General features: G+C 33.2%; 1 protein-coding gene across 1 annotated transcript in view; it reads left to right on the top strand.

Annotated features, from left to right (window-relative positions):
• The window catches only part of LOC143252952 (transformation/transcription domain-associated protein-like), a 258,974-nt gene that overhangs the window by 8,751 nt on the left and 222,427 nt on the right, over positions 1–27,796 (top strand). Inside the window, 2 exon segments of the mRNA XM_076505896.1 lie at positions 8,802–8,977; positions 26,047–26,096. Of these exon segments, the coding sequence (XP_076362011.1) occupies positions 8,881–8,977; positions 26,047–26,096 (147 nt within the window). The 5' untranslated portion in view covers positions 8,802–8,880.

Raw genomic sequence — 27,796 nt, 5'->3', positions numbered from 1 at the left:
AGCAATGCGACAAGCTTTCCCAAATAAAACCCTATATTGGACTTTGGCTGTCTAGCTTCCGTAAGCTTTAGAAGGAGGAAGTTGTTCTAACTAGACTACGCATTGGTCACAGTTTTTTAATTCATCGTTTTCTTTTATTTGGAACTGTTGCACCAGTGTGTAGTTTGTGTAATACTCAAATCACTGTAAGCCACATTTTACTTTCTTGCCATCGTTACGACTCTCAACAACGGCACTATTTTAAACATGTTTTGTCCCAAGGTTTGTCCGTAACATTACAGTGTTATTGGTGATGGTGACACTGTCCACCTTGATAAAGTTTTTAGTTTTTAATGGCCTTTAATCTTTTAATGTCATTTAAGTGTTTGATATCTATTCATTACACCTTTCTAATTGCAGTTCCCTTTTAAGAGTCTCAATCTCTCTAGTTCAATTTGAAATTGGAAAATGGCCATAACAATAAATACAAGGACTAAATAACTAACAACACCAGTCATTCTGGCGACTGCATGTCTTTTAACACTTTTTTATTGCTTTACTTTTTGGTACTGGTCATAATGACACAACCCAGAACCAGGACTGGAAAGGCCAACTTTAAGTTACTGATGGTGGTTCTTGTACTTACCTGTTAGTCTTCCTGGCTGGTTATGATCATTACCATTATGCTAAAGAAAGTCCTTTACAACTTTGTAGACTGGATGTCAACATTGGTTTTATGCCATTTATGTTTTTTGCTGCATGTTTTTTCACACTTTTACTACATTTACTTTACTTTTACCTTTTTACTGGACATTTGGCTAATTATTATTACAATTTTGCTACATGTCTTTTAAAATTTTTATTACTTTACCTTTTGATAATGGCTGTTATGACACATAATCTAGAACCAGGACTGGAAAGGCCAACTTCAGGTGACAGACAGTAGTTCTTGTACTTACCTGTTAGTCTTTTTGGCAGGTTATGATCATTACCATTTTGCTAGAGAAAGTCCTTTACAACTTCTCTTACTCTGCTTTCTCTCTTAACATTGTAGACTAGGTGTCAACATTGGTTTTATGCTTTTTCTGTTTTTCAATGCTGTTATGTTTTACCTTCATTTCCTTTTATGTATTTTACTACATTTAATTTATTTTTTCCTTTTCACCAGATGTTTAGCGCAGATAGCCTAGCTGCTTTGTGTGATAAAACACTTAATCAACCAATCAATTATTTAACAATGTAGAAAGGAACAACTAACCCCTAATTTTTCAAAAGTAAAACTATTAAAAAATTTTAATCAATGCACAAACATTATCCAAAATTTACAAAAAAAACTACTTAAAGCCATGTTGAACACAAAATACAAAGAATTGCATGACTTACAGAAACAAAAAATGAACCTAGACCATGAACTGGTGTGCTGTATTAAACCAGAGATTTACAGACTTGCACAACAAAACATCAACCAAATTAACACAAGGAACAACAGGGACAAAAAGATGTGCCATAACAAAAAAACTAGAGAAACTAAGATGCAAACAACAGAAGACACCAACTCGACAAACCATTGACTAACCTCATAATTAACAGATCCGACCGACAACTAAACACAGATGAGATACATCTACTCAAAAAAAAGGACTCAACTTCGCAATAGCATCTACGTACAATCCAACCTTAGAAATTAAAGCAAGTTTAGAAGACCTAGCCAGGAGATTTGTGATACTTTCCACAGAAAACAAAAACAGCAACAACAAAAATGAAAACAATCAACAGAAGGAAGACAACTTAGACAATTCTATTGACATCCAACAGCCAAACTACCCAGGAAAAATTAAAAATTTATATTTTCCAGAAACACCTAAAACCAACATTTTAAATGATTTTTTCAGAGAATTTTCTCACAAAACCACCAACATAATTTCACAAAACAGAAAGCTAAAAAACAAACTTACAAAAAGAGACATTAATTTCATTAAAAACCTAAAACAAGACAAAAACATTAAAATTCTAAAAGCAGATAAAGGAAACACTATAGTGATAATGAACATGAATGAATACATCCAAAAAATGAAAAACCACCAATGAGACACAAACAAATTTAAACTAATACACACAAATCCAACAAAAGCACTTGAAACACAACTAAAAAAAATGCCACTAAAAATGAAAAAAAGCCAATACAATTTCAAAAACACTTTATTCCAACCTACGCAAGACTGACTCATGCACACCACAAATATACGGCATCCCCAAACCTCATAAACCATATTGTCCATTATGGCCAATAATGTGCACACATGAATCGTTTAATTACAATCTTGGTAAATACATAGCATGGGCATTCTCCAAATATGTAACATCAGCCAGCTCATTCATTAGAGTCCTTCAGTTTAAAATCTAACCTTAATCAACTTAACAACTTAATCATAAAGCCTTAATGGCCAGTTTCAATGTCATATCCCTCTTTACAGAAGTCCCAACCACTGAAGCCTGCAAGATAGCCTTAACTCTATTTCTGAGACCCTAACCCATCAATAAACATTCCCAGCAACCAATCAGCAATCCTCATAGAATTCACCACAATGAAGACAAACTTCATGTTCAACAACCACAACTATATTCAAACAAATGGCCTAAGCATGGGCAATCCACTATCACCAGTTCTAGCCAATATTTTTATGACACAAGTTGAAACACAAGCAATTAACACAGCATTACATCCACCACTATATTGGTACAGATATGTAGAAGACACAATTACGGGATTCACATTTACAGAACACACACGTAATATTTTCAACTACATTAATTCTGTACATCCTAACATTAAATTCACATGTGAACAGGAAGAAAGCAATCAAATGTCATTTCTTAACCTCAAAATTACAAGAACTGATGCACAATTTAAAATAGGAATTCACCGAAAAATCACCCATAATGGACTATACATTCCCTGGGACTCAGAACGTGAAACAAAACAAAAACACAACATCCTAAGAAACCAAATAAACACAGCCAAACAACTATGCTCACCAGATAAAATTACCAAGGAATTAAACAAAATAAAACAATACTTTATCAACATCAAGTTTCTTCCACAAACCTTAGAAAACATTAAACACACACACCAAGACAAAAAGCAAAATCAACTAACAAAAGTAAATATACCTCATGATTTAAAAAATCACGAAACCATATACAGCTACATTCCATATATTCCCAACATCAGCAGGAAAATAACCAACATTTGGCAAAAACAAGTAACAAAATATGACATTCCAGTTAATACCAAATTTATTCAAAAACCAGGCCCAAAACTAAGGTCTATACTGTGTAAAAACAACAGTGACAAACACAACATTATTTATAAAATACAATGTGATAGCTGCCATGACTTCTATATTGGAGAAACAAGTAGAAAAATGGAAACTAGATTCAAAGAACACAAAAAGTCACCTTCACACGTTTTCGAACACTGAAAGTCAAATAAACACAACATAACCATAGAAAATACTCAAATACTAAGTAAAGAAACAAAAACAAATGCAAAATTAAAGAAGCCTTACTTATACAACTCAAGCCCAAAGTAAACCAATACAAAGGAACAGCTTTACACCTATATGAATAAATATATCCATCATCTAAGCACGCCTTCTTCATTTCTACACTCAATTACACAACTGCCTTCAAACATGTGGTCAGCTACCAGTCAGTAACCCTTTCTTTCTTTGTGAACCTGACAATGACCGAAGAAGGTCAAAACGTTGTTCACTTCTTTATTAGTGCCTTCTCTACTCATACTTGCTGTTTTTAAATATATAAAAATCACTTGATAAAAAAACAATCCCTACCATCTCAACAAAATTCTGTATCTGTTCAATCCACTAAAGTTGAAGATTCTTCTAAAAAATCCAGCTCTTCTAGTTTGAAATCTTTAGACAGTCAGGATAAAACTTCATCAAAGTTATCAAGGCCTGTCAAAATCTGGTCACATTATTTTCAATTGTTAGTGTTTGAAAAAGGAGGCAACAGTGCATTTATGTCCACATATGGGTGGGAGTTTCATCTGATCATCCAGTGTTGTTGGTTTGGCTACTGGTATAAAGGCTAATGATGCAAGGGTGGAATTCAAACATTTTGTGCCTGTTGGTTCTGTGTCTTTGACAAGTGACTCTGCTAATCCCCTACTCATATCTATTCTACATGATATTTGGGTGACTTAATCATTGTTGTTAGAAGGTATACTGCTTTTAGATTATTTGAGTTCTGCCATAGGTGAGTCTGTTATTCCTCAAAATATTGTGGATAGCTTTCTTACTGTTCCACTTCATAACATTTATTCAGCATCAGACCTAGTTTTGGGACCAATTAAGGGTTTATCATTATTGTTGGTAAACAGTTTGGCTGGAGGAAAGTTGTTGCCAAAGCCATAATGAATAGTGAGCCAATCATGGTTTCATTTAAGGATGATGTTGTTGAGGAGAATCCAAAAGTGTTTTCCTCATGTGCTGTGACTTGAGCTTAGGCTAAGAAATTAAGCCAAATTTAGTGGATTAGTACAGTCACATTTCAATTATTATACATTATGCATGTATATAATTATTATTATGTAGAAATAAATTACTAAAATGATTTTTCTTAAAATATAGAACAATAAATTAAGAAGTAAAGCATACAATTATTTCTTCTCACTATGACCTTTGTACTCTGTTGTTGCTGGACGTAGGTTGTTAAGCCTTTTAAAATTGTGCTTGTGGAGGATATCAGATAAATTTTTTTAGGTTTTATGTATACAGTTGAAAAACCAAAAAAGTAATAAATAACTGCACTGATACCATATAATTCCTCTATAGTTTATTAAACTCAGTAACTAAGAATTATTTAGATTTTAAAAGTTATGAAACTTCAAGCAGACTAAAGACACAACCTACCTTCTTGAAAACTTGGATTGAAAGAATGCAGTAGCTTTTTCAAAGATCAAAATGAGTGAGAAAACAACCTTGGGGACATTCTAAGCTGTTGATTTATGCAGTAAAAGTAGAAAAGGGACAGTTTGAAATAATTGAAAGAGTTGAATAGGGCCACTGTGTTTGATTCAGTACATAAACCATACCTCAGCAAAATAAAAGATATGAGGTTCTTATTTTATATTTTATTTTGCCCATATTAGTAATTTGAGTTTCTAATTTGTACAAAATTATAGACATAGTATTTTGACATCACAAACATCTAATGTTAAATAGTGCTGCATTCAACATTGCACATAACTATCTAAAATTTGTATTTAAATGCGTTCTGTTCTTTTAATATTTACTTTCAAATTAAGAAACTAACTCATATATAATACTAAAGTTTGAATTATAATCTAGTTTGATTCTAAATTTATTGACATAAATTCATAAAATAGTCAACAAAGGGAATGACATGACCTTTGAATTCTGACCTGTTAAGGGCTAAGAAACTTGCCCAAAGAAATTTAGTCTGATCAAAATCAAATTTTATGTCTGGGTTGTTTCAACAGGTTCTTTACAAACTCATTGCTAAGCAGATCAAATCTAGTATGTACCATCCCAAGTCACAAGATGCTTTTGAGAGATTCCACTCTACCTTGAAAAATATGATTCAGGCTTACTAACTTGATAGTCAGAAAGTTTAGGATGAAGTAATTTATTATTATTTGCAATCAGTTCAGGACTCGTTAGGGTTTAGCCTTTGGGAATTGGTGTTTGACCTTCAGTGTGTTGCCCTTTTGAAGTTTACTGAAGGAACAATGATTGGAAGATGACCTGAAATAAATGCACTTTTTGGATAACCTTTCCAAGTTTTGGTCCAGACTTTTAGGTGGTTATGAATTGTCTTGAAACTTTCAAATAATCCAAAGTTAGAACGAAAAACATTTATGTCTGCAAGGCTGAAGAGGGTAAGTTCCTTCCTAGTAGCGTGGTCTTAGTATTGTTATCCGCTATGGGACATCCACTCAAAGCTAGGTACCATGGTCCCTATGAGGTTGCTCAGAAGATCATTTAGACTATGTTGTGAAAACACTTGATCATCAAAAGGCTACCCAGCTGTGTTATATCAGTATGTTGAAGCCTTATCATATCAAAGATGCATCTGAAAATGTCTATCAGGAGCGTTCTCCTGATATTGATAACAATATCTTTTACTCAAGACACCCATAAATTTGAAAATATTGGAGATGAATGCAACATCAAACTGAGTAATTCAGACATCCCAGCCTATTTTGATGCAAAATCAATCACTTGCTTCCTGAGGAGAAAAATTAACTCACCAGTTTATTGATAAAATATGAGTGTTTATTTCTGGATGTTTCTAATTAAACCAATATTACTTTTCATGATGTTGATGTAGGTGATGCTTCTCCTGTGAAACAACATCCCTGTTGTGTGAATCCAGTCAAGTCTGATAAAATATGTAATGAAGTACTTTATATACCAGAGAATGGCATTATAAAACACATTCTGTAATGCTTCCTAAATCTGATGTTTTGGTTAGATTCTGTACAGTGAATGCTTTGACAAAGATAGATTCTTATCTCATTCCAAGAATGGGGGATTGTATTGACAAAATTGGAAAACCCATATATATATATATCACAAAATGTGACCTGCTAAAGAAATATTGGGCTATCCCTCTAAATGACAGAGCAAAAGAAACCTCTTCTTTTCTTACTTCTGATGGATTACACCAGTACAGTGTATTACAGTTTGGGATGAAAAATTCTCAGGCAACTTTTCAGTAAATAATCAATCAATTTCTCAACAATCTTTCAGATGTTGGAATTTATGTTAATGATATTGGAATTTACAGTAATACCTGGGAAGAACACTTGTGTATCATGTGATGTTTTTGAGAGGCTTAGCAAAGCCAGTCTCACTGTAAATTTGGCAAAAACTGACTTTTGTAAGGCCAAAGTTGTTTACTTAGGTTGTGTGGTAGGTCATGGTCAAGTTGCTCCAATTTAAGCCAAAGTTGATTGCATTGTAAATTATCAAATCCCTAGATACAAGAAAAGTTTGACATATTTGGAAATGGTTGGTTATTACAGAAAGTTTTGTTGAATTTTTTGCTGACATTACTGTACCATTAACAAACGTACTGAAGAAAAATGAAAAGTTCAGGTGGTCTGAAACATGCCAATCTGCCTTTGAAAAGGTCACTTGTTTTTTGTACACTTACCTTGTATCAATGGCATCTGATTTTGATAAGCCTTCTGCATTAGCTGTTGATGTCAGTGATTGTGGTGCTTGTACCATTCTTTTACCAACAGATGACAGGGGTATTGAACACTGTTATTTATTTAACAAAGTTTAACTGTTACTAAAAGAACTATTTAACTGTGGAAAAAGAAACATTCGCTCTAATATTAGCTTTAGAATATTTCAGTATGTATTTATCGGCATTTCAACAACCTATTGTCATTTACACTGATCATAACCCACTGATGTTTTTAAATCCAATGAATGGCAAGAACAGAAGGCTGTTAAATTGGAGTTTAACATTACAAGAATATGAAGATAATCCATGTCAAAGGGGTTGATAACATCTGTGCTGATGCACTTTCATGTGCTATGTAATTTTATTATCATAAGGCTATTTGTATTAATTGGATCAAATATTGTCATGTTTTTGAAATTGTATAATTCTTTTGTGCTGTATTTAATGTATTGTTTGTTATGTATATATAAAACATCTTAGTTAAAATTTGTCAAATGCTAATTTTTTAATTCTCTACATTTATTTTGATACCTATGTGTTTGTATTGATTTTTTTTTGTGAGGCATGTATTGTTGGATGTGTATTGCGCAAGTCCTGTCTGTTCTGTAAATTTGTAGAAGATTCTTGAGAATAAGAATCAGCAATATTTGGTTAATGAAGATGTTAGTATTTTTTCAAAGATTGTTGAAACTTTGAGAATCTCACATGATTGTTATATAAAACCGACACACCGAGAGACATTATCATCATAGGTCAACTACAGTCAGTGTGCTATAGGCCTTGAAAACTATTATTATAAATAACTTATTAATCTGAAATTGATATTCAGGATTTATTTTTAATAGTTGCTTTTAAATTAAGAAATTAACTAATGCATAACACTGAAGTTTGGGTTATAATGTACAATTTGATTACAAACTTATTGAAAGACATTGATAAAATAAGAGTTCAATAAAATTTGAATCTAAGTCTACAAACATGATGACATGCTCTTTGACCCCTGGTCATTGGAAGACCCATTGAGATAGAGTTAGCCTAAGTTTACGTATCTCATGTTCTTTCACAGATCTTGATGCTTATATATAGTGTTTTTTATAGCCTTTGTAATGAGCCTTTGCTGTGACTTGTTCATGAAGTATTTATCCAGATCATACTTTACTACTCTGCTGGTAGAACTCTTATAGTTAATGTAGTCATGCATAGGAATTGAATGGTTTGTATCCTGCAGTTTAAAACCATTAAATTAGACAGAATAAAATCTTTATCTGCCTTGTGATGATTCAGTTCTGTTTCCCAAGTAGGATAACAATACGAAAGTGAGATCATTGAGAAAACCCAAGGATCAACTTATAGGACAACTGTCCTAACATGATTGTGATTAAAAACAGCAAAAGTAAGATCAGTCAAATGAAAACACCTGTCTGCTCTAAAAGATGTATTTTGTATTAAGAAACTGATTATAATTTTTTTTTGCATGCCTTTAATAGTTGCTAATTTTTATCCTTGAAATATTTGAGTGTTTTTATGCCAAATCTGTTGTATTCTAGTCCTTTTTTTAAGTTTTAATAAATTTCTTTTAGTGTTATCATACAGAACATCTTGCATTGTAAGTACCAGTTAACTAGAGCTACATATACTTGGTGAACAATTGCTGTAATCATGTCAAGAATGGTACCCCCTGCTCTCAACCAGGATCCTGTTGCACAGATCAATGCATATAGATCTTTTGTATCAATGCTTGTGGATCCTATTGCCAGTGAGTTGTTTTCTCTCTCCTTTTTTTTAATGAATTATTATGTTTACAAGAAACATGTTTACTTGAAACACAAGTTAAAATAATTGTCATGCAATTGCAAAGTGAAAGTCTAGAGTAATGATGATGTCATAATTGTGAAATGAACTTTTTGAGTTTCAAATCAGTTTATTTTGTGAAGTTGATATCTTCCAGAAATACCAAGAATGAATCAAATATATTTAAATATTTCTATTTGTTTTTAATTTATTCATATGCTTTCTATTAGCTAGATAATGCAGTCTTAGATTAGCATGCTGAATAGAACAAAAATGATTTTCTCATTTTATTTCAGAACTTTTCAGTCGATTATATAAGAGAAATTTGTGGAAAACATAACAGTATAGAATTTTTGTTTGAGGCTAGAAAGTATTGTGAGAAAATATACGCACGCACACACGATATATGACATGACTTTAAACAAAATTAATATGTATGAATTCATCTAATTTTTGCATGTACAACTCAAGCATCAAATAAATGACTAAGTTTAAAGAGCAAACAGAATGTAAATTATATTTCATGATATGATAAGTGTATTTAGTTATGCTATTATTTTGTACCTAAAGGGTTAATGTTTGTTTTTTAGAAATGTTACCTCTTTCTTCACAACAAAGAACTATTATCTTATGTAACTGCCATGAAGAGTTTTGTGTATACCACAAGCTTTGAATGAAGCTTCCTCCATGTACTTTATTAGCCTGTAATGAAATTCTCATTATACTATAGCTTTCCACTAATGGGAGTGTGATACAACTTTCATGTACTGTAATCCCCATGAACACTATCATCTAAACAATGGCTTACTCTTTTCTTGGCTTACTTTCTTCAAACGTGTCTTTGTTAGAGCAAAAAAACATTAGTTTTGTGGATCATCTGGATTGTTGCAATATTTCTATATTATGACATCTCCCAAGAACTTACCAATCCCTATGAGGAATCATTATATATTTTAATGGTAACTAAATTCCAGTGATATTACTGCCATTGTGCACTAGGTGGTTGGTTCCATTCTGGATCCAGGATTCATGACATCTTGTTTTTGTTACTTTAACTGCTTTTTTTGTTCAGTAGGTTTTACCTATCTTATTTCCATGCTTGCGTTTAGTTCTCCCTTCCCAAGTATAATCATGCAATCCTATTCTCCTCCTTTAGTGCTTAAATTACTTGCATATGTCTTTTGATTTCTCCTTCTCTGGTTGTTTTTCAATTGATCTTGGGCTTTCTTGTTACATAAATCTTCACTGCTTGAGAGTTGGAGCTCTTTTCTGTTTTCTTCTTTTTTCTCTGTCTCACTTTCTGTTTGCTAGTCTTCATCTCTTACATATACAGTTTCTTTGTTGTCTTTCCACACTTCATCATTTTCTTCTGGCTTTCCATAGCAATCTGTCAGCTTTAATTCCAAAAATTTAAATGTATTTTTTCCATTCTGTTTGAGATTTTCTTCTTTTATTAATAAAAAAAATTAAAGTGTCTTAGCTAATTTTGTTTCTTTTCTTTGTTTCTAAGAAACCTGGTGAGGTCGAGGGTGATGACTCCACTCATTTTCTAATCCTCTACAATTTCACAAGGTGAATGCCTCTCCTTTTTTTAGTACTTTTTTTGCTATCCAATGTCTTCTATGAAGGCTGGCTGTCATGGGTCTTGGAGGCAACTCGTTTCTGGAACCACCTTCAGCTTCAGTCCAGTGTGCTGTCAGACCTCTTGCTTTTTACATCTTTTGCTGCAGTATTCTGGGTTTCTCAGGTGCTTTTTTAGTTTTTCTTTTCCGTCTCCTTCCATCTCCATTGCATCTGATTAGAACACTATAACAGTTTTTCTACTCCACTTAAGGAAGTTGTCATTGTCATAGATTTGTCACACTTGATTAAATTGTGGCTAGGAAGTTGGAATTTGTTATAAATCTGACCCATGTGATCCAGTTTTGACCTTTTCTTGGTCCAAGATGAATATTTTTCTCAGACTGCAGAGTGTACTTTTGCAGAGTATAGTAACCTGAATCAAGGTCTCATACACTTTCTCTCTATGCTGATTTGCCCATCTGTTATTAGTTTTTCTCAGTTTATCTACAATGTTGGACATTCAATTCATAGCTCTTCCATTTCACTTAGGTATGTCCCTTATTTCTTTCTATTTTGGTTTAGTGAGATTTTGCTTAGAGTTTACATTCCTGAAGCTTATTGTTCCACAGCTTTATGGATGTTTTGCTATACTTGCCCTAACCAGTGTTTTTCATTTTTACAGTTTCTCTTCTCTTTCAGGAGTCATCTCAGTTGGAATGGCAAGTTTGGCTCTTCAACTCAGTCAAGACACCCCTCCAGTATCTCATTCATGTCAGAATCTTTCTCATTTTATATGTGGAGTAGGATCACTATACTTCTCTATATCTTGAAGGCATGGTGCTTTTATTACCAAGGATCTGTTGTCTCCTTAATTTCATGTACAAGAGGATTTGTCTCTTTCTTTTGGATTCTTTCTTCCTGCCCAATATTATCACAGTGGAAAGTTCTGAAGGCTTATAATGCTAAAAACTAGGTCTCAATACCTGTGGTGGGCATAGTACTATTAGTCTATTGTTAGCTTTGTGCTCAACAACAAATAAACAAACTCTTATATTCCTTGCTCCTTTTGGATGCACCCACACATGTCCCCTTGAGTCAGTTCTGACCAGCTAATTCAAGTACATCCAGAGATCCAGTATTTTATTTTTTGTTGTTGTGATGTCTCGTTCAATCAAACCTGATCATGCACATCTGTCTTTTCCCATCTCGCATATCTGTTCCCCCCACCCACCTGCAGAGCTCAACAATATGTCTTAAGGCTTCTACTGTCTTACATATATAGGTTTACATATCCATGGTGAATACAGAACAGGTTGCACTTTGTTTTGCTAATGTATTTTACAGTAATCAAACCAATAAGCAAAACCTGTTAATTTATGTTTCTGGTCAGCTGGGATGCAATTCTGGACACAGAATTCATGTGAAGAGTATGATGATCTGAGGAGTGATTTCTCTACATCAGTGTCCTCAAGATATTACATGTGCAGTAGGTTTGTCATAATCTTATGTTTATCTTCAATATTTTCATCCTGATCCATTCAGACAACTCCTGTCATTTCATCCATTCACTGTGTTTTCCTTGTTTTATTTTTGGGCCCATAACCACTTCATTTGGTTGTTGGTCTGTCATGTCCCAGGAGCTTAGGGCTGCAGTGCTAGGTTATTTCACCCAGATAGAGCTGGGTAAAGTAATTGATTTATCAAATTTAGTGTTTCTAGTTAGTTATCATTTAGATTATTGAATTAACTAATAATCAAAATTACAATTAATTAATGCCATTAAAATACAACTACTTGAAGGGAAGGCAACTGGCTGGCAGCATTCAAAATCAACTCTTTGGCTACTTAATTGTGAAAAAATAACTATTTAATCACTTTATCTCATTTTGTACTGCTGACTAGAGGAAAGGCATCCAGTTAACATCAACCATTGCCAATTCTATGTCTATTTGAGTGTTAAATAAAGGCTGTTTAATCTCTGTTACTCATTTTCAACTCCTGACTAGAGGAAAGGAAACTGGCTGGAAGGAAAATGTTAACTTTATTGTAATTCCAAGTAAAACATCGTGAGATTCAATGTTATGGTGTTCAACACTGAACTCTACAGTCTCACACGGGATTTATGCCATAAGATTTGTTCAACTCAAGTTCATAAGTTACACAAAAATAGATTACGAAGAACTAATGCAAAATAACTTTTCAGTGAATAAAGTGTAGTTCTTCAAAATTACCAACAAGCTTAAACTTAAAATTTCTTAATATATAATTCAAATAATAAAAATTTATTTATGTTTTTAGGGGCATAAATCTTTAGCACAGCTTATATTATTTTCTTTTGTCAAAAAGAATTTAGCTTTTTGTAGTGCTTAACATACTTCTAAAGGACAACAAGCAACTTTTGGCTTGTCTAGGCTGTCCTATTCAATAAATTAAATATTAAAAAAAACTCAAAGCCAATCCTTATTTAAATATTTATCAAGTTTTCATAAGCTTACCATTAAATATGGAAAGTGGATGATGCATCAATGCTAAAAAAAATCCTTTAGTAATTTAAACACCTCAATCAGTCCTTCTAGCTCTTTCTTTTTTTTTTCTATAGAAAATAATGTCGGAGATGTTACCTCTCCTTGTATGACAACCATTTCATTCCAGGGATCATCCTTGTAACCCTTCTCTGAACCCTTTTCAACAATTCAATGTCCTTTTTTTAGGTAATGAGTCCAGAACTGAACACAGTACTCAGAATGTGGCCTAACCAATGACCTATATAATGACATAACCTTTTTAGACTTGCATGAAGTACTTTTATAAATATAATCTAGGATCCTGTTTGCCATGCCAATAACAACAACATATTGCTTATATAGCTTGAGAGACTAATAAAGCAGAACACCAAGATATTTCTATTCAATGCTGTTGAGGTTATTCTCCTCACAATTATAATTAAACTAGTGATATCCCAATTGCATTATTCTGTTTTTAAGGCTATCTGCTAAATCCTTTTGTTAAACAACAAAGTCCTCCTCACAACTTGTAATATCCAAAACTTTAATCTCATCAACAAATTTAAATAATCTGTTGAACATTCCTTATATACATATATAAGCTAAGAGTAAAGGCCCCAACACTGAACCCTGAAATATTTCATTTGTGATATCAAGCCAGTTTGGCTGAACTTCACCTTTAATAACCATCTACTTTTCTCCATCTTGCCAGATTTCAATTCTATGAGCCAACTTATTCCCAACTGTTACAGAAATAACCTTTTAACAAGTTTTTTTTTGTGACACCTTGTCAAATATTTTCTGAAAATCCAGGTACACCAAATTTATATCCATATCCTCATCTACATAAGTAGCAACTTCTTCAAAGAATGCCAAAAGATTAGTAAGGCAAAATTCTCTCCTAGTGCCCAATAGTCAAGAACATATTAAAAAAGAAAAAAACAATAGCAAGTATTCACATACCTAACTCTTAACCTCTTTCTAAACTTTTATGTAAATATCTGATACAGGAGCATTATCATTCTGTAGACTTCCCAGTGTTTTCTTAAGTTTAGAATTAATGTGATCGTTGTATTTAATCTTGTTTCCATCTAGAATATGTTTAGTGTGAGAGTATTGCTTAGATTTTCATTAGTAAAAACACTGATGAAAAACTAGAATTTAATAACCCAGCTATCCAGTAATCATCAGTTAGTAGCCATCATATATCATTGCTCAAAGGTCCTGCTCCCTAACATTTTGCTTCACTTACCCTTAATATTTTTATGTTTATGACCACCAGTTTTTGCTATACACTTTTAGTTTATAATTTCCTGTTTCATCATATCTATTAATCTTTAATAAACCTTCAAATATTCCATTATTGTAGTCACTTTACACTTTTTATATTTGTAATGCTTTTATTATTTATATCCTTTGTGAGTCAACCCATACTTTTATTTGCAGCAGTCATGTTTTTTTCATTTATAAGGAACCTGCTTATCTTGAATGTATAATAATATGTTTTTAAAATTTGTCCACATTTGATTAGTATCTAACTAATTCAATTGCCCAATTCTCAACTTTTCAGAATTTTCTTTTATGGAGTTTGGAATCAAAATTTCATAATTTCTTATCTCCATAAGCAAATATAATTTAACAATAATCACTTGCTTTTAGATGTTCCCCAGTCTCTATACTATCAACCAGTTTATTTTTCTTTTAGTTTCTAAAAACCTTTTAGAAACCTTCCCAATTTATGTGTCTGAAATTAAAAGCTGATATAGTTATAACCTCAGTATCAGTTGAATTCTTCATCTCAAAGCAAAGCTGCTTATTAGTTTCATCAGTGTCATCTGCTGGGCTGTAACAAATTTCAACTAAAAGCTTTCTCTCCTCATGACTACCAACAGAAACCCAAATAAATTTAACCTCATTGCTAATTACTTTGATATACTTTCTGATATAAAGAGTTAGCACACATGATTACACACTAAAGGTGAAATGAATTTCAAACACCCCAAATTTAAGCACTATTGAATATAATAGTCAACTGTTTGAAAGTACTTGAGTTTTGGGGCTTTTTTTTTTTTAATTAAAAGCTTTGATATCCTTAACTTGAACAAGCTGTAACTCAGTTTTCATATATAAACCCTCTCTTCCTCCTCTTAGTATTCTAACATCTTACCTTGTGTTTAAGAGGTTTTGTTAAAATGTAGACAGGTTTCAGTTATTTCCTTTATGTGATACTAGAATGTGCTCTAAGGTCAATCATTTTATTTCACTTACTTCTAGCATTACAATTGTAACAGTTTAGTCTACTATTAAAATTACTTTTGCACTATACTCCATCTCTATGTCGTATTTGTTCTTCACTATTCTGGCCCTTTCCTCTATTTAATCCTAGTGTAGATTAAACTTGCAGTTGAGTTAGTAGTACTTGTAAACAAGCCAACCCCTGTCCTATCTAAGCGTAAACCATTCCTTCCAAAAAGCTTCCTTTTACCACTGAACTGATCTCATAAATTCAACCAGCCAAATCTACTCTTCCTTACATATCAACCTAAGCCTAATATAATAGGCTTATAATTTTGTCCCACAGTTAAATCTTGTCAGTATATCTGACAAAATTAAGTTATTATGGCTTTTTGGTTGAATGCTTTATAAATACCTTGTACTTAACAATAAATGGTATGGCCTATCCTGCCATACAACATGAACTCCTGTGTGTACTGTGACACGTAGTTACAAGGGTATGTTAGAACCTGTTACTGTATCACATTCTCTGTTAGCGTTATCCTCCAGTCCTACCCCTGACTAGCAAAATCAAATTATTTTCTTCCTATTTACCTCACAGACTATCCAATTCACATACCTTATTAAAGAATTTCCTGTAATTGTAACCTCGTTATGTTTTGCATTCTCATCCCTATCTGCCTCTTTTGTTATCCATCCCTCTTCAGGCCCATCATCTGCAAAAGCTAAAGGTTGTAATGCGTTACTTAATAGAATCTGTTTATTGTAAGTAAATCCACTACTGCTAGTCCTATTAATACTATTTTTAACATTCCTGGAAGTAATAATTTTAATTTTTGCAACCTCTATTAAAATTAATTTTTATCATTGGGATTTTAAGATCGTGAAAGCATAGATTTTTAAAAAGTCTGTTAATTTCCACTTGGCTTGCCATGTTAAAATTAACAATTTTAGATTAACTTTATCTATAATACCTTCTTTTTTAAACCCCTAACAACTAGGCAAGAGAAAAAGAGCATGATGTAAACATTTTTCCAAATTGGTAAAGCATTTTGGTTGCCAGTAGTTATCAGTATTTTAGGTGTATAACATTAAGCCTATCTGTAAAGGTGTAGGCCAAAGTGAAAATAGGCCCAGCATGGCCAGGTGGTTAAGATGTTTGACTCGTAATCCGAGGGTCATGGGTTAAAATCCCTGTCACACCAAACATGGGGGTGTTATAATATGATGGTCAATCCCACTATTTGTTGGTAAAAGAGTAGCCCAAGAGCTGGTTGTGGATGGTGATAACTAGCGAGCTGCCTTCCCTCTAGTCTTACAATGCTAAATTAGGGGTGGCTAGCAGATAGTGTTCTTGTAGATTTGTGCAAAATTCAAAATTAAAACAGTGAAAATTTTAAAACTTTTTAGAGTCACATTCAAAGGTGTATTGAACTACTTTATTATCAGTATATATCAATAAAATTGACATCAAACATAGTTAATAAATCAGCTTTTAATGTTTTATTTTCTTAATTTCAAAAGTAAGTATTTAAAGAAATTCTTAATCTTCATTTCCCTGTATCAAGAAACTTGTTTGCTCTGATTTCCCATTGTAGGCAATTTTACTATCCCTATATGATGTCCAGAGTATAAAATAAATAATAATTCTATTGTATAGATATTGCAAAACCTAAGTTTAATCTTTTTTGTGGAAGTATGAACAAGATAGTCAAACCTATATGCCATGCTCTCCTGTTACTTTCTTTTTTGGAAAAAATGTCAGTAATTTTCTGATGCTTGTTGTTGGATTATTTGTAACCAATCAAAGATAAAATTTCAGTTTACTTATTTCAAAATAAGGTTAGCTTTTTCTCTTGAAAAGTTTTGAAATATTTGGCCTATAAATTCATTGTTGTGATTGATGAGGTAACCTTGGCCAAGTAAGGATATTATTTTAACCCACTTATTTCTTAGTTGAAAAGCTGGGTAAGTTATAATAGTTGAAGGTTATATTTTTTTGTTTGAGTTTATTTTGTGTTCTTCATTTTATATTTGAAATAAGGAAAATTAATTTTATGTATTTCTGCCATTGTTACAAAAAGTAGGTTTAAGTTTTGTCAAGGAGCTGAGATAAGAACAAAACAAGGTCTATAATTAAGTAGTAAATTTCTTCTCTTTTCAGTATATTTTTTGTTATAATGTAAGCCAAATGTTAAAATCAAAACTTGTTAGGTTAGATGGAAACATAAATTTAGAAAAAAACTAAAGATAAATTTCACTAAAGCTCTGTGCACCTATACAATTTAATATTCTGTTTACTGTAGCTTCAACTATGCACTCTTCTTTTGTTCTTGCCCTAAACAGTGGGAGTGCAGACGAATCTCTCTGTGTCTCCAAAAGAATTGTTCTCAAACCAAATGAAAAGTGTTTTGACCTCCATGGTTAAAAAAGTTGATGAGTCAAAGTCAAAACCCATCTCTGTTCCTAACATACATTCCAACAAACACCAAGATTCACTTGCTTTGATTCTGGGTATGGGCATTTCCTCAAATACATCTTCTTCTCCCACCCCAAAATACAAAATGATCATTCGTTCTCGTCTTCAATTGCTGGAATCCTCTTCTAACAACAAAGACCTACCAAATCAACCCAGGGTAGGATCTGTGGAGGTTGACAGACCTCCCTCGATTAAAGACAGTGAAGAAAAAAGATGTGGTCATAAACAGAAGGATTCTCCACCAAATCTGCCTACACATAAAAAAAATGGCCACCTTGATACAATGGAACTGTTGAGGTTTACATTCTAATCTGGATGACATCAAAGCACTGATTGCTTCCTACCATCCTGTGTGTCTTTCCTTACAGGAAACATTTCTGAAACCTGCCAATACAATCATGTTTTGACAGTTTTCTTTGTACAGAAATGACAGGCTGTTTGGAGGAGTGCATGGAGGAGGTGGCACTGTTGGTTGATCAGCATGTGCCCACCCTTGGAGCCCGTAGCCATCTGAGTTTTGTTGGGCCCTACCATCACTGTTTGTTCCCTTTATCTGTTGCCTGGTGAGACCCATGATCAAACAGACCTTGATGCTCTCATTGAACAGTTGCTGTCTCCCTTTTTCATCCTGGGGGACTTTAATTGACATCATCCCTTTTGGGGAAGTGCTGATATTGATGGGAGGGGTCGCTGTGTGAAGGGTATCCTCTCTGATCATAACCTTTCTCTTTTCAACATTGGTTCTTATACTTATTTTCATGCACCTAATCAGTTCTTCACTGTTATTGATCTCTCAGTTTGCTCCCCTTCACTGTTCTCCCTCTTTTCATAAAGCTTTGACCATAACTCATGAGGCAGTATTAATTTTCATATAATTTTGAGAGATTCTGGCTGTGGTCAATGCCATCTGACCTGCATGCCCCTATGGAAGCTGGAATAGGCAAACTGGCCCTCTTTCACTGCCCTTGCAGAATTGATCCTGCCATCGTCTGTAAGCCCTCATTAGACGATTGTGTGGCAGCAGTAACTCACTGTATTATACAGGTAGCTGCTCAGTGTATTCCTTAAACCTGGATATGTTTTCCACAATATCCTCATCCATGATGGAACCTGCCAAATGCCACGGAAGCCTCAAAATGAGGCCAAGGATATTTTTTGTAGGTATCCCACGTTCTTGAACCTCATTGCTTTCCAGCAGGCCTGTGCATATCCTCAGTGGGTAAGACAGAAGGACTCTTGGATTAAGTTTGCAACCAGCATATCTTCTATAATCAGTTTCAAAGTCATATGGAACAACTTTTGAAAGGTCAGTGGGCAATATAATTCTGTCCTCATCTTGATCTTGCTCTCTGGTGGCCAGGAAGTAGTTGATATCCAGAACATTGTTGATACTCTAGGTCAGGAGTGCACAACTCCATAACCACTGGACATGTGTGGCCAGTGGATAGCATAATTGTGGCCAGCTTGAGTTAAGGAATCAACTTTTTCCATTATTTATTTTATTGCAAATTTTGTAATCAGCAACTGCATTACCTAACATCATTGCTAATGTTGTGCACTTCATCACTACCTCAGACCCTGCCCATTTTGTAATGTCAGTCTGGTTTAGATGTTTGTTATTGAGTGTGTATTGTTTTGTATATGCTTGCAAACATATTTTTATTGTGCAATTTTCAAGTGTTTAAGTATATGTTGTGTTTAATCCCATAGTATGGATAAGTGGATAACTCAAAATCGAAAGAATCAAGATAATGGTGAACACTCGGAAAGTAAAGAGAATTTAATTGATTCTGACATTACTGCCAAAAATAGAATGACGTGTGACTAGAAAAACATGAAACGAGAATTTAATGAAAGTTTGGAGTTGAAATTTGCAGTGATTGAAGTAAATAATAAACCAGTGTGTCTTTTGTGTAACAAAGTTTTTAGGAATAATAAACTATACAACCTTAAAAAACGCTTCAACAATTTTCACAACAAACTTGATGTAAAATTTCCAGTTGATAGCAAAATTCGTATAAATGAAATGAACCATCTGAACACACAACTTCATAAACAAGCAGGAGGCCTAAAAAGATTTTGATTCTCTATAGAATTAGTTATGTTAGCTCACTAAAAAGAACCTTGGAAATTTTCTGATGCTGAACTAGTAAAAGAAATATTTATTGTAGTCTTTGAAACTCTGTTGGAGAATTATTATTCAAAAACAAAAAATAATGTTCTTTAAAAGGTAAATAATTTGCAATTAAGTCAAAGAACAATTGTCCACAGAATGCTAGAGTGAGCAAAAGGCATAGAAAATCAGGTGCTTGAACAACTAAAAGAGTGGTATTTTCTCACACTAGATGAGTCAACAGATGTTAGTGACACTGCACAGTTGGTATTTTGGGTTTGATATGTAACTTCAGATCTTCAAGTAAGGGAAGAAATGCTTGGCCTTTGTGGATTAAGAGATCGAACATGAGGAAAAACATCTTTGAAAAATGTCTTGAAATATCAAAAATATTCAATCTGGATTTTAAAAAAACTGGTTTCTGTCACAATAGTCAGTGCTCCTGCCGTGACTCTGGCGAAATTAGGATTTGTTTCTCTTTTGAAGCAGCATTTAATTGAAAATAATGTGAAGTCCATACTGGCATCTTTCCATTGCATTTTGCATCAGGAAAAGTTATGTGCTCAGATGTCTAAAAGACATGAACTGAAAACTTTGATGGACATTGTTGTAAAAATTGTGAGTTATTTTAAAAGTGGAAGTTCTCTCATCCATCAGCAGTTTCTTGAGTCTTTTAAGAAAAATAATGACTGCACTTTTGATGAACTTACTGATTTTGCACAGTTAAGATTGTTAAGTAAAGGAAAAGCCTTGGAACAATTTACTTCCATATTTCCTCAAATTAAAGAGTATCTTTTTAAAAAAGTAAGATTGAAAATTTCCCTGAAATTGAAACTTTGTCATGGCAGTGTGATTTGCACTTTCTGTGCAACATGATGGCTCACTTGAATAATTTGAATACAAAGCTTCAGGGAAGAGGTAAATTAATAAGCGAGCAATCACAGTCTATTCATTAATTTCAATTAAAGCTAAACCTCCTTGCAAAACAACTAAAAAAAATTATTTGGCACATTTTGCAAAGTTGAGTTTTCTAGAAAATAATGACTATGATTTTTCTGATGCTGTCTCAAAAATTTAAATCATGTTTCTCCAAATTTAAATATTTGAAATTCATATTTGAATTTTGGAATGATCCATTTCAATTTGACTTTTTTGACATCTTTTTTGTCTTTGAATAAGTGTGGATTTACAGAGAGATGTGGCTCACTATTCTGATAAATGAGTCTTCCAAGTTTAAGGATAGCAATTTCAAAATTATTTTTCCATGTTTAGATCCACATGGGTGTGTGAGTTAACATTTTCTACTCTAGATTTTCTCAAGTCTATATACAAATCTCAGCTTATTGACATAAATTTAGAGGCAGAGCTAAGATGCTTATTGAGCATAAACATTAAGCCAAATTTCATGAAACTTGTTGATGAAGACCCCCGATCAATTTTTACATTGAAGGTTAGTTGAAATGCAATTATTTTGATGAAACTAAAATCTTTTTTATTTTTTATTTTTTTTAATAGTGTGGCCAATATTGTTTTCATTAGCCACAGTTAAGAATAAGTCTATGGGTCTTTTCATGTAAGTAGACCATGGCCACTATGAAAAATAAGTTGTCCACCCTTGCTCTAGGTGAAAGCTTTTGCGAGCTTTTTAGAACTTTTGCTTCTTAGCCATCAAGACTCAGGCAAAGCAATCATCTCTTTACTTTCAAGCTGATTGTCTCTATAACTGTAATCATCCCTTTACACTGGTGGATTTCAAACTGGCCCATCATTGGTCTGGCAGTAAATTGGTCAGAACTGATGATGTACACTAGAAAATGCTGTGCTATTTACCTCCTGCTTCTCTTGCTATTATTCTGATTATTATTAACTGGATCAGGCAAGAGAATGTTCTTCCTGATGCCTGGCTCTGCACTATTGTCCTACCTTTTTATAACCCTGGAAAGGATCCCAAGATTCCTTCAAACTTCTGTCCAATTGCTTTGATGAGCTGTCTCTGTAAAACCACAGAGAGAATGTTAGTGCTCATCTTCTTTGGTTCTTGAAACAAACTCCTATCGGTTCCAATGAAAATACTCCACTGTGGATCATGTGATTCAATTTAAAATGTCAGTCAGAGAATCATTTCTCAAACTACAACATCTTGTATCAATATTCTTTAACATTGAGAAGGCTTATTATACAATGTGGAGGTATGGCATTTTTGTAGATCTCCATTTATTTGTGTTACATGGCCATTTCCCCATTTCTATTAACAATTTTTAATGGACAGGTTATTTCAAGTTTGTGTGGTTTCAATACTTTTCTGTTCTTTTCCACAGGAACTTGGAGTTCTTTGGGGGAGTGTTTTGAGTGTCATACTTTTCAGTATAAAGATTAATGTCATCACTGAACAACTTACTTTTGCAAATGGGCTTTGTGTCGACGACTTTCACATTTCATGTCAGTTGTTGAACATGATGCATACTGAGATGCAGCTACAGACTACCCTCAGTTGTTTACTGAAGTGGACGACAGAAATGGTTTTCAACTTCCTCTCTCTCTAAAATTGTTTGCATGCTCTTTTGCCACCAACAGGGTATTCACTGTGATCCTGAACTGTTTATTAGCAAAGTTGTGCTGCCTGTGGTCCCTGAGACAAAGTTATTGGGGCTTATCTTTTGACTGTAAGTTGATCTTTATACCACACATCAAGTAGCTATGGGTCAAATGTACAATAGCACTGAACATCCTCCATGTCCTCTCTTTCACCACTGGGGAGCGGATTGAGGTACTATGCTAAAGATATATTGTGCTCTTATTCGATCAAAACCAGACTATGAATCACTGGTCTATGGCTCTGCTAGGACCTCAGCCGTGAAGATGCTGGACCCCATTCATCATCAAGGACTTTGGCTCTGCACTGTGGCTTTCCACACTTTCCCAGTTCAGAGCTTACAAACAGTCTCATGAACCTACTTTGTACCTCTGCTATTTGCAACTGTCTTCACTGTATGTTTTGGAACTTCATTCCTGACCAAAGCATCCTATCTGGGGTTGTGTTTTCCTTCCTCAGTAGGTCATGCTTTTTCAGAACAGATGATCTGCCATTGCTCCTTTTGACTTTCATATCCAGGTGTAGCTGGATGAATTGGGTCTATCTTTGTATAACATTGCTGTATCTACTGGTCAGCCCATACCACCATGACTAATTACAGTCCCCAAATATGACCATTCTTTAAGTCATCTGAAAAAAGCAGATATTCCCAATTGGAAATACTGTCTGTTATTTGCTGAATATCTTTAAAATAATCCTTCCATCCTTATTTATACAGATGATTTAAAATCAGGTGACTCTGTGCTCTGCAGTGGTTTGATGGTTGTGCACAAAATCCTCTTCACTGCTGAACTTTATGCCATTTCGCTTGTCCTGGATCACGTAGAAGGTAAGCAGTACTCAAATTCATACTGAGTCTCTTAGTTCTCTACTGGCCCTGGAATTACTTCACGTTAGTTCTCACCCTGTTTTCACCAATATTCAAAACCGACTGACCTATTTCTCTTTAACATCTACTTCTATCCAGTTTTTCTTGATACCAGACCATGTTGATATTTGGAATGAGCTTGCCAACACTGCAGCTAAATCTGTCTGCTCTGGCACTATCAATGCTGTGTCTATTCCATATATGGACTATGGTCTTATATTCAAGACATGGCTCCATGCCAGTTGGCAGTTGACTTGGAGTAAGCAATGTGAAAACAAGCTTTTCCAAATATAAAACTCTCTATTGGACTTTGGCTATCTTGCTTCCTTAAGGATTGAAAAGAGGAAGTTGTCCTAATTAGACTTTGCAGTGGTCAGTTTTTTATATCATTGTGTTGTCTGTGTAACACTCAGGTCACAATGAGCCACATTTTATTGTCTTGCTGTCATTACAACTCTCAACGATGGCACCTTTTTAAACATGTTTTGTCACAATATTTATCCGCAATGTTAAACAGTGTCATTGGTTTTGGTGTCCACCTTATAGTTTTTTGAAGGCCATTGATCTTTTTAATGCTATTTAAGTTGTTTTAATTTATACATTAGACTTTTTTTTTTTAATGTGATTCCATTTTAAGAATCAAAGTACATCTAGTTCGATTTGAAATTATAAAATGGCCATAATGTAAAATAACTTGAAACCAGGATTGGAAAGGCCAACTTTGGGTATCTAATGCTGATGTTTGAACTACCAGTTAGTCATCCTGGCAAGTTATAATAATTAAAATATTGCTACAAGTCTTTTTAAAACTTCTATTACGTTACTTTTTGAAAATGTCCACGATGTCATATAACTCGAAACCAGGACTGGAAAGGCCAACTTCATGAGACTAACGCTGATTTTTGAACTTACCTGTTAGTCATCCTGGCGAGTTATGACAATTACAATTATGCCACAGAAAATTCTTCACAACTTGTATTACTGTAGACCAGATGTAAAAGTTGGATTTAATGCTATTTATGTTTTTAATTCAAAAATTAAACTTTGTTTTGTTTTACCTTAATTTCCTTTTATGAATTTTAATAATTTTACTTTAATTTTAACATTTTACCAGTTGTTTAGTGCAGATAGCCTAGATAGCAGATAAAACACCAAACCAACTAACCATATACCCGTAAGTTTAAATTTCTTCAAACACCATTAAACCTGCCTAAAGGCAGAAGAATTGCTTGTTTTCCTCATGGCATTATGTTTGGCTAAACAGTGTAGATTATTTAGAGTTACTGTCAAATACAACTTTATTTGATGTAGTAGAAGCTTTATGTATAAACTATTCAAATTATATTATTCAGTGAAATTATAGCACGTTGATAAGATGATCATTAGTACTACTACTAACGTAGGATAAATAATGATAAAATATGGTTAAGTACTTACAGCTTATTTTGTTTTAATGTTTGGTTTGTTTGATATTTAGAAAACACTGTCCTCAATTTGTAGAATGTTGTACTAGTTATAGTTTAATATAATAAATATCCATATAATACATAGATCAATATGTTTCTTGTTTTTGGTTTCCTTAAAGATACCTTGAAAAATGCCCATGCATCTTCCAAGACAAAAGAAAAGTAATGGTTTTAGACAAGAGGTTAGCTGAGGGTGTGCTCAAAATGGCCTCTCATACAGGCTTGGCATGGCCAGGTGGTTAAGGCATTCAACTCGTAACCTGAAGGTCACAGGTTTGAATTCCCATCACACCAAACATGCTCGCCCTTTCAGCCATGGAAGTGTTATAATGTGACAGTTAATTCCACTATTTATTTGTAAAAAGAGTAGCCCAGGAGTTGACAGTAGGTGGTGATGACTAGCTGTCTTCCCTCTAATCTTACACTGCTAAATTATTGATGGCTAATGCAGATAGCGCTTGTGTAGCTTTGCTCAGAATTAAAAAAACAACAACAAGCAAACCTCTCATACAGATTATGACATCATTACTTACCAATTACAAGTATTTTCAATAGCATAAAACTAATTTAACTAATATTGTTGATATACTGGAATGAATATGATGTATTTAACTGTATTTCCTTAGTAGATTGAAAAAAGTCAAGGCTGCCTCAAGGTGTTGGTTGCTGAATCAAAATATTTTTTTTCTTAAAATTGTCTTTCCAAAATTAGGGTATGTCTTCCAATATGTAACGTTTTACAAGGTGCAAGTATAGTGTATGTTAAATAATTTGAAAATTATGGTTATCCTATATTTTAAATCATTGGATTTTTACTACTTGCTTTTTAAGAGGTATTCACTTATAAACAATATGAAGTTTTGAAACAGCTGTTTGTTGTATAACAGATTTAATATTATACAATGTTTTATTTTTAACAGTGAGACATGATCACATACAACATTTAAAGTATTGAACCTTCAGAGATTTTTATGTTTCTCATAACTATTACATGATCAGATTTACATAGAGACTTAATAATCCTGGTTTACAATAGGCAGAAGTGTAAGATGATAAAAAATATTGAAATTGCTTGGTTTCAAATAAAAAAAATGTGCATGCATTAAATGTATATATTTGCAAAAATAGAAGTTCTATGCTTATGGATGAATATCTGTTTTCTTCCCATATGAAATAAACGTTGGTAATAACATGAATAAAATGCATTTAACAGAGGATGAAAACAAACTGAAAGCTGCTCAAGAACTAAGTGAAGACTTAGAGGTAAGCTGAACTTGTTTTTGTGGATAGGTATTTAAGTCAGTAATAATGTAAAGTAATGTATGTGTAGTCAACTTTTATAATAGGGAGGTGGCATATGTCACATTTTATATATGTATCTTGAAGCGTTATCTATAAATATAAATCCCCATGTACATTTAGCTGGATGTTGTTGTTCATTTTAAAAGTTATTTTTTGTTCTAAGTAAACAAAACTATGGAAACGTCACATATATTAGGCCTATGTAGATGAATTTTGTGAAATACAAAACAGCAAATGTGTTGTTTTTTGTAAATATTTGTCACTTATAATGTGCTCAAATGGTTTAAAAATAGCAAATTTTGAATCGGTGATATAAAAAAATTATAAATTTCATTTACTGCACTTTATTTTACAATTCCAACCATGTTAAGCTAATAAAATAGTAAGTATTATCTAAAAGAATGTTATTTTTTATTTACAAAATATTTATTGTAAATCTCCCTCAGTAGAGTTTTAATTTTTAAAGTTCTAGTTATTAAATCACAGTTACACTTTCAGGGTCATAGCCTGGATATTATATTCTGTATAAAGATAAAAATTTTAATAATTCATATACATATTTATATGCAAAAACGGCTCATTTGGGTTGAGAAAATATTTTACATAGAAGAGCGAACAACGTTTCGACCTTCTTCGGTCATCGTCAGGTTCACAAAGAAAGAGGTAACTGACCGGAAGCTGACCACATGTTTGAAAGGGGTTGTGTAACTGAGTGTCGGAATGTAGATGGCTGTGTTAGATGTTTGAATATATAATTTTATTTATTTTATTATATTAATATAGGTATAAAGGCGTTCCTTTATATTGGTTTATTTTGGGTTTAAGTTGTTGTATAAGTAAGGCTTCTTTAATTTTGCATTTGTTTATGTTTGTTTCTTTATTTAGTATTTGAGTGTTTTCTATGGTTATGTTGTGTTTATTTGACTTGCAGTGTTTGAAAACGTGTGAAGGTGACTTTTTATGTTCGCTCTTCTATGTAAAATATTTTCTCAACCCAAACGAGCCTTTTTGCATATAAATTTCTCAACAAGTGGGTTTCTCGACATCACTGATTCATATACATATTTGTTTATTTTCTTCATGTTTGTTTTACAGAAATGTCTGCTAGCAATGGAACACTGCTCTTATATTATACATCACTCTGGCAATGGTTTAGCTGATTACTGTGAATCTTTACATTAATTGTACTGGTACATATTTAATCGCAAAATATGTTGAAAAAGTGGACTAACACGTGGTATATGGGATTATCACATGTTTTATATCTTCTTAGCTACTAGGTGATTTTTCAAGTTCTCAGTATTGTTGGTCTATTTTTAGTATATATAACATCACTAAAGAAACTAAGCTTATCTCATTTTCACTATTAATGGTCACATATGTTTTTACTTTGCAAGAGATCATTAGTATAAGCTATGCTGTGAATAAAAGTAGTGATATGAACCATAGGTTTTCTGGGGGGCATTCTTCATCCCTTTCTGACATTAAAGTGGCTCCTAGTCACATGGATAGCATGTATGAAAAGAGAGCAGTGAGCATATGGTGTTTTTCTTTGTTTTATAAGCATACTTATCAGGGCATCCAAAAACATAATGCATGGAACTCTCAAATATTTATTTTAGAACACAAAATACAGATAAGGTACTAGAATAGAATGCTAT

The sequence above is a fragment of the Tachypleus tridentatus genome, chromosome 6, assembly GCF_004210375.1.
Source record: "Tachypleus tridentatus isolate NWPU-2018 chromosome 6, ASM421037v1, whole genome shotgun sequence".
Classification (NCBI taxonomy): domain Eukaryota; kingdom Metazoa; phylum Arthropoda; class Merostomata; order Xiphosura; family Limulidae; genus Tachypleus; species Tachypleus tridentatus.
Note: the sequence above shows the minus strand (reverse complement) of the source record. Positions and strands in the feature narration are given on the sequence as shown.